Source organism: Halichoeres trimaculatus, unplaced genomic scaffold, assembly GCF_033239565.1.
Source record: "Halichoeres trimaculatus isolate MK-OKI-2021-1 unplaced genomic scaffold, fHalTri1.1 fHalTri1_scaffold_14, whole genome shotgun sequence".
NCBI lineage: Eukaryota > Metazoa > Chordata > Actinopteri > Labriformes > Labridae > Halichoeres > Halichoeres trimaculatus.
Genome location: NW_027437192.1, coordinates 4,702,942 through 4,711,291, shown reverse-complemented (window position 1 = coordinate 4,711,291; position 8,350 = coordinate 4,702,942). Strand labels below are relative to the sequence as shown.

The 8,350-nt window shown below is 38.2% G+C and overlaps 1 protein-coding gene across 1 annotated transcript; it reads right to left on the bottom strand.

Moving 5' to 3' along the window:
* Window positions 1-458: 458 nt before the first annotated feature.
* On the bottom strand, window positions 459-7,694 carry LOC141803216 (fMet-Leu-Phe receptor-like). The gene is made up of 3 exons (XM_074687175.1): window positions 7,566-7,694; window positions 3,177-3,357; window positions 459-2,010 (listed from the first exon to the last, which is right to left on the bottom strand). Exons 2-3 carry the CDS (start codon window positions 3,348-3,350, stop codon window positions 1,147-1,149), a joined length of 1,038 nt encoding a protein of 345 aa, XP_074543276.1. The 5' UTR covers window positions 3,351-3,357; window positions 7,566-7,694; the 3' UTR covers window positions 459-1,146.
* Window positions 7,695-8,350: the final 656 nt, after the last annotated feature.

Genomic DNA, 8,350 nt, shown 5'->3' with positions numbered 1-8,350 from the left:
GTCAGACTTTCAGGCTGAAGGAGCCAGCTTTTGATTTGGCTGACATTTAGTTATTGTTTGGTCTTGTGCGGCCCTCGTCAATACAACTTGCCAGGAGGTGAATCGATTCAAAGGATTTGCTAAATTGATATTGAATTGGGCAAAGAAACATTGCGTTGCATTGATTCATCAATATTTTTATCCACTCCTACACAACAAACCTACAGTTTACAAAAAATATAATTTACATCCTAAAAATATAACAAAAGAAACAAACAAAAAGCAAAAGACAACAACAAAAAAAGAAAAACAACAAAACAAAACAAAAAACAAAAAACAAAAAAGTGTCTTGTATTCTAAGTTTTACAGTACTTACTTTTGTCTGAAAAATAATTCTTTGTACTCAAAATCTGGGAGGCTGTAGATGAATGTACAATATTTTTATAAAGTAAAGTGAAAAAATAAAAAGAACTTTTATATTATGTGAGATATACTGGAGACATTTTTTTGGTTTGCATTGATTGAATTTAAAAGTGGCTAGATTTACATGCAGTCAATATTCAGGTTAAGGTCAATATTCCAGTTTCTGAAACATTCAGAATAACCTGTTTACACTCGAGAGTAAACACGGTTATTCCTGTTTACAGCAAGGCACGGAAAACATCACACCCAACGTCATTTTCGCTTCTTCTTCCTGTATCCATAGCAACAGCAGCAACAACAGCAGCAGTCGCACGGTGGACTTCTTGAACTTAAAATACCAAGATTCCTTGCACACAGAACATGGGCAGAACACAAATTAATGTTCCTTTGGATGGGTATATCCTGATAGACGTATTCATGACCAAATATTCTGGTCAGAAAAGGCGTAACCCTGGGTTTTTTTTGGGTTATTGGTGTTAACATGGCTGTGTGTAACCTGGTTATTGCTAATATTCTGAAAATGAAAGGGTTGCATGTAAACGTAGCCACTGATGAAACAGATGTACTGTGACATTGTCAGTGCCATAAAGAAAAAAAAAAGTTTTTTTTTCTTCTCAGCATAAAACAATAAAGGTCCCTTAAATGCCTTTTTATGGTGACTTAAGCTGGTCAACCATGAAAACAAACCATTACAGCCCCTAAAGAGAAAAAAACTATTTGTGTTGAAGAACCTCAGGCAGCAGGTCAGACTTTATCCACCTCGTCTGACGCCTGAGTCCGTCCTTTTGATCCACAGCTGTCATCCAAAGAGCGGTCGTTGGATTGGGTGGTCTGCCCGTCCACGTCATCAGCCAGAGCCCTCTTATACACTCCCGCCAGACTCTGCCTGAAGCGCCCCCTCACCTCCAAGCCCATGCAGAAGTAGAGCAGCGGGTTCACGCAGCTGTTGAAGTAGGCGATGCCGGACGCCAGTGGGTGCCAGATCTTCACCACGAGGTTCTTACTGTTCACCATCTTCACCAGCAGGAGGCAGTGGTACGGCGCCCAGCACAGGAAGAATGCAACCACTAGTGAAGCTAATATGCGTAAGGGGCGGGACTTCCCTGAGAGACGGGTACGTCGGATGCCGAGTCCAGCCAGGATGTAGCAGATGAGGATGACCATGAACGGAAGCAAGAATCCGCACAGGAAGCGGATAGAGTACAGAGCCATTTTGGCGCTGCTGTCCGCGTCTTTGGTGTCCACAGAGCATTTACTGAGGTTGTTCTTCCCCAGGGAGATCTGGCGGTAGGCAAAATACGGCGTGCTGAAGATGATGGCCACAATCCAGACACACAACGCTACCAACCTGGCGACCCATAGGGTGCGATGTTTCTTGGTAAAGACGGGCTTCCAGACGCAGAGCACTCGGTCCAAACTGATGACGGCCAACAGGAAGACGGAGCAGAACATGTTGGCGTACTTGAAGAAGCCGTTGAACTTGCAGAGGAAGATGCCAAAGGGCCAGTGGTCGAAGAAGAGCTTCTTTATGAGGGAGAAGACTCGGGTGAAGCAGAAGATCAGGTCTGCCACTGCCAGGTTGACGAGCCACACGTTGGTGACCTTTGGCTGGGGAGGAGGAGAAATGAAAATGCAGGTGACGACAGTTAAAAAGAGAGAACAGAAGAAATAAACCCTTTTGATTGTTCTACAGTTCTACAGTTTCATTTAGCAGATGCTTTGTCCAAAGCAGCGAACAACACAAGCAAAAATGTAGACAGAAGGGAAACCTAGTTAGCACGACAAAGTGCTACAAGTTATTTGGCTTCAGATGTAAATAAGTGCAAGAATTTTGTTCCTCATGTAGAAAAAAGTGGCCATAACTAACCACAGTTAATGGCTGTGGAAATATAACTCAACCTTCAACAACATTCATCAATCAATGCCAAATATTGACTAAGAGCTGAAACCCAACACCAAGACAAGATAAGGAGTCTTATCTTATCTGAATCCACCATGAGTACAGGACTTTGCAGCATTTAGCAAGTTACAATGGCAAGGAAAAACTCCCTTTTAACGGGCAGAAACCGCGGACAGAACCAGACTCATGTTTGACAGACATCTGTCTCGACTGTGATGATCATTTGTCCTGACGCGTGCATTTGGCCCATCATATAAATAAATAAAAATAAAATATAAATCTTCAACCAATCAGTAAAGGATGGGCCAAATCCAAATTTGTTCAATGTTGCAAATAGGAACCTCCAGTTAACCCGGTCAAATGCCTTTTCTGCATTTAAGGAGATGATAGTGGATTCTAGATTGTGTGTGGTGGAATAATCTATCAGATTTATTAGCCTGCGCATATTAGTGGAAGATACTGTTTTGTTAGCCAGAAGAAGAGCTTTGAATTGGGTATTTGGGGGTTATTTTCTCTGGTAAGTATTTAGTTAAGTCTAGATTTTATTCGCAGACTTTAAACTTCATGGATGCATTCTCCATGGATTTTTGAAGCTAAAAACTTAAGAAACAATAAGTTATAATTACAATTACATACTATACAGCATGTGCTGATAGAGAAATGAGGTCCTCAGACTAAAAATGTTTTTGTGTCTGGCAGAAAAAATGTTATTATTTATGCTCTAAAGTTAGCGAGAAAGAGCGGGTATAAGGTTTCCCGTGTTTCTGCAGCCACCCCCAAGTTGACATTTGAAGAACTGTTTTTAACACTTTCACTAACACTGGCTATAATAGTTCTCCTCAGTGAGTGATCTAACTGTAAACTGTTGATCCACCTTGAGTTTGAATCCAGCCACCCAGATCACGATGGAGTTCCCCGTGATGCCGAGCACGACGGTCAGCGTGTACAGCACGATGCTCACGTTGTCCATAATGGCGTCGATGTCGACTGCCGTCATCTGGTCATCCTTGGATGTTTCCAGGTTGTGAAGAGAAACGTTGGGAGACATTGTGTAACTGCAAGAAACACAAGGATCTTTTGTATTATGACAACTTTCGACACCTTTGGTTTGAACACACTTAGTGAAGCAGTTTGTAGGCGTGAATAACAAATGTCTCAAGAAATAATCAATTGGAGGAAATGTTTTGAAATCACCAGATATCATCATAAAACTTTTCACTTAAAATATCGAACCTTCTGATGTTACTTGAAACTCTAGTGTTGTGTTGTTCCTGTTTTCCAGCAGCTCTGACAGGCCCTGAAAGTAGGCCACCGCTCAACCACGAGTTCTCTATTTCAGAAGCTTTTTTATGTCGGATAGGATGTGGTTTATTTCCTCTTTTAGATTAATACTAAAAACACCAAATGTGACTAAAATTCCTCCACTGCCTGATGATTTGTCAAGGTGAAAAAGTAGAGCGACAGGATTTGGAAAAACTCTCCTGATCATGAGCTTCCATCCTCACATGATGCTACACAGAGGGTAGAGGATGACTCTGGGAATAAACGGAGTGGACGAGTCAGAAATACCAAACTGAGTCACTGTGCATCAGAGTCTAACTGTAGATATGCTGTAAATGTGTTTGCATGTTAGAGTTTCTTGATAGTTTGGTCTGACTGCTAAAAATAAGACATGGGGATATAAGTTCAGTGTACTGCATACCGTTAACTACTGCATACTGATAAATCAGATTATGTTGATTTTATTTTGAATTTACCAAAATGGAAAAAAAGAGACAAACAATAAAACCAACCAAAATACAACAACAACAACAACAGCAACAACAAACAGTACTCTATATTTTAACAAATACTGTAGTTGATAGCCAGTAGCAGCTACTTGTTGCTTTCCAACATTAATCTGCTCCAACATATAACAGTTGCTTTTCTGAGTGAACAGCATCAATACTGAAGTTAGCATCATGAGCTCAAAGTAGCTACTTCTTTGATGTGCTGCTTGCCTTAGGCTAGAATGTCAACACCTTGCAGGCCGCCGCTAGCTAGCTAGCAGGAGTTACATGTTGCCGTTTCAAGTGTAACATAAACTTAATCTGCTCCAGCTCTTAGTTTTTCTCATCTGAACTTTAAATTAGCATCATAAAGGCCACTATTACTACTTGCAGGCAGTTGCTAGCTAGCATAGTGTCTAAATGGGCTAAATTAGTTGTAGGAGTTAGTGTAATGAGTTAAAAAAGGAGGCTACCTCTTTTATCTGATATGTTCCACAGGTAATTTTCCCTTCAACCATAGAGCAGATTTGTCTTTCTATGTTGTTTTTGCACATCTGATCTAGCTGTATTATTACCATGCTGTTTTTTCCTGGGCTGTGGGCTGCAGGCCAATAGTTGGTTTAGCTGTCCAGCAGCTGCTAACTAGCATAAGTTGTATGTGTATTGTGTTGTTTTGCTCACGTTTTGTTAAGGAATTGAATTCTAAGGGACAGTTGATGTTTTTTAGAAATGTAATTTCTACATTAAATAATAATAATAATAATAATAATAATAATAATAATAATAATAATAATAAAACATTTATTTTTTTTAATCAATTTTATTGTATTTTTTTATTGTATTTTTTTATTACTTATTTATTTATTTATTTATTTATTTATTTATTTTAGCTTTGAACACCAACAAAGGCAGAGTACAAAACATCTTGGAGGTAAATAAAATAGTTATGACCGAACATAACTGAAAACATAAAAAATAGAAGATTTGAATTGAATAAATAAATAGATAAATAAATGAATAAATAAATAAATAAATCATTAAATAAAATATTTTTATTATTTAAAAAATAAAATAAAATATCCTCACATGTAAGTGCATATAAATGCTGAATTGAGAAAATTTATCAGGTTCTTTTAGTTTAAAATGGGATACGTTTTTCCCAGGCTATTGTGAAGCCTCACACTCATGAGAAATATCAAGCCAATTTAAAAACAATGTCAAAAAGGTGACGTAGATGTTAGCTTTAAGAGCGAGGCCAGTTGTATAAGCTGTATCTTACAAACAAAACTTACTAAACTCTAGTGGGAAAAAGAAACCATTATCTAATAGTTTGTAATCCAAGTTTATTTTGCCCCAATCCTATTGGAACTCTAAGGCTTATTATTTTTTCTTCTAATCTGTAATAAATCCCAAACTAGGTGCCATCAAAAGTCTCCAAAAGTCACCAACATTTGCCCAAAAATTCAATCATGACGAAAACTTAATGACAGCTGTGCTTTTGTATAGATATGTGCTCTATAGAGCCCTCTTGTTTCCATTGATCTTCCATTTTATTCTGTTCTAAATGCAATGCAATGTGCAATAAATCAATATAAGCAAATTAAAGTTTCTTTACTGGACAGAATCACTGTTCTGTGCAACAAGCTGGGAATCTTTTATAAGAAGCAGATGTTTAAAATCTACAACCATCACTGTGTGCAGCGCATTGAGAGGAAGTACAAACCACAGACGGAAAACTTTAATGAGACCAATACTGCGAATCAAACACCACAGTTAAAACTCATTCTTAGTCAAAACCCCAAACCACAAACCACAACGTGAGGAAGATCATTTGAAGCTATTATGTTTTAAGCTCTACGGTGATAATTAATCTGTCTGAAGCAGAATCAGTGAGATGATCGCAGCCTTACAAGTTATTCAAGTCAGTTTGTCATCGCCTAACGCCCCGACCTAAATCCACAGATCATAACGCAGCTTCAGCTTTCAGGGTGAAAAGGAGAGAATAACCTGAGCTTAAAACAGCCTTCCTGTTTTCAACAAGTCTAACTTTGCACGGGAACATAAGCTGAGCAGCTCATTGCGTACGCATGAGAAAAAACTTCACAGTTTCAATCCTGAAGTGTTTATTAAATCAGAGCCAGTAACACTTTCAGATCTCGCATTTAAAAAAAATGTTGATGATTTGAGGCCAAAAGGGGTCAAAGTACTAACTTTTTCAAAATGACCAGATTCTTAATTCTTGCATTTAACTTCTTTCTGTCAAGTGATTGTGCATGTGGATGTATTTGGCTCAAATGTTTGTATTTTTGACAACTTTTAATTCCCTCCACAGCCACAATATGACAAGGTGTTCCACAGGGTTATGTTCCGGGTCCTTTGGCATTTTTTTTTTGAAGTCATATGGCTTCTTTTGTTGAAATAATCCACTTGCAGTGTATGATTTACACCAAAATATCAAATTACTGGATCTCTACACACAGCTAAAAACTCAAAGGGTTGCATAGTAGTGTATGATGATCTTTCATTTCTCTCTTACAGTAAAAATACAAAAAGAATAAAATAAAATAAATAAATAAAAAATCACAATGGAGACAAGTTATTGTAATTTCATGAACTACCTAGCCAAAAAATGCTACAAAGCTAGCTGCCAGAGACTCTGCACTGCAAACAGTGGTAACCCAGAGAACTACTTTAATAATGCATTAGTTCAGTAATTCAGTTTCTTTTAACAAGCAAGTGAACTTAATAACTGAATTTCAGTAACTCACTCTTATTTACTTACATGTAAAATCAACTGTTATGCAGATGATGTTAAAGTTTATGTTTCAGTGACTGATGAAAAATGAGATAAATAAATGCCTTTTTTTGTTGATTTAAAGATCTTTTAACAGAGTTAAAATCCTAAAATGTGTAAAAATGAAGGTCAATTATCCAGGACATGATTGGGTAAGGAAACATTTGGCCAATAATTGTCAATATTGAAAGCAAACGTCAAGACAGTTGGAAGCATTGATGCTTTTTCTTATGGTAATTATTTAATTATTTATGACCAGGTTTTGTAGTTTCTCGTTAGATAAACAGTCATCAGAAATTATCAAGAAACTGAATCAAAATGAAATGGGAGATAAGGCAAGAAAACTTTTCTCAGAAATAAATAATGAGAAAAGTTTCATCCACTAATAGCAGGATGGGTGTTAATAACCCCAGAAACTACGTCAGCTGTGGTCAATGAAAAACCACAGACTCTGCTTTAACAGAGGATGATATGACTCTAGGAAACTTCGTTCACAGCCTTGTTCACATCAGATCAAGTCTGACCACAATTATCTCTCTGTGGGTTACAAGATTAGATTAGATGAAGCCTTTCACACGAGAGCTGATACGTCTTTCTGCTTCTTTAGGTTTGAAAACTTCTTCATATTTTGATTTTTTTTCTTTTTTACCTTAAAAAAACATTTCTACAAACTTTAACAGCTGCTGTCTTGATGTCTTACCTGCTGGAGTTTCGCAGCGCTGAGGTCAGCTGCTTCAGGCTCAGCGGTCAGACGAAGAAGTGAGGACTCATTCTGATGAACCGTGTGCTTTTGTGTGTTCGTGCATCATTGTGTCACTGCTACTTTAAGTGGTTTCTCTGCATGTATGTGTGCGTCCTCCCTCCCTCTGTCTCTATCACACACACGCACATACACACACAGACCCTTCCTCTTTCTCTTTCTCTATTTTTAATATGTGTGTGTGTGTGTGTGTGTTTGGCCTGGTCTTCCTGTCTGGCTTCTTCTCGTTTTCTCACAGCCACACATTCTGTCTGTCTTTCCTCTACTTGACCCCCATACGCACACACACTGACACACACATGCATCAACACACACAGTGAACAACAATCTTGTGAGAAAAGAAAGACCCTCTCCGTCCTCGGCTTGTCCAACAGGGGCCAACGACCTTTTATCTTATTAGTACCGATAACGTCAAGCGGTCTTCGTTGTCTATGAGGGAAAAAACTCCATCAAGGTACAATGCTTGACTTGACCTGAGCCACATTTCTTCCTGATTTTCACTGGAACACTAAAACCTCCTTTTTATGGACCAACAGGTCATAAAATCCCAGCCTTTTATGGTGAATATCCTCCTCAGCTTGGAGACACTAATGACTTCTACAAGATAAAAAAGAGACAAAACGATGGAACGGGGAAACAAGGATTAAACCAACACAGACATGCTGGAGAGTTCCACTTAAGATTTTCCCAGCGCAAATACCCAAGAAAACTAAAATCTATCTTTA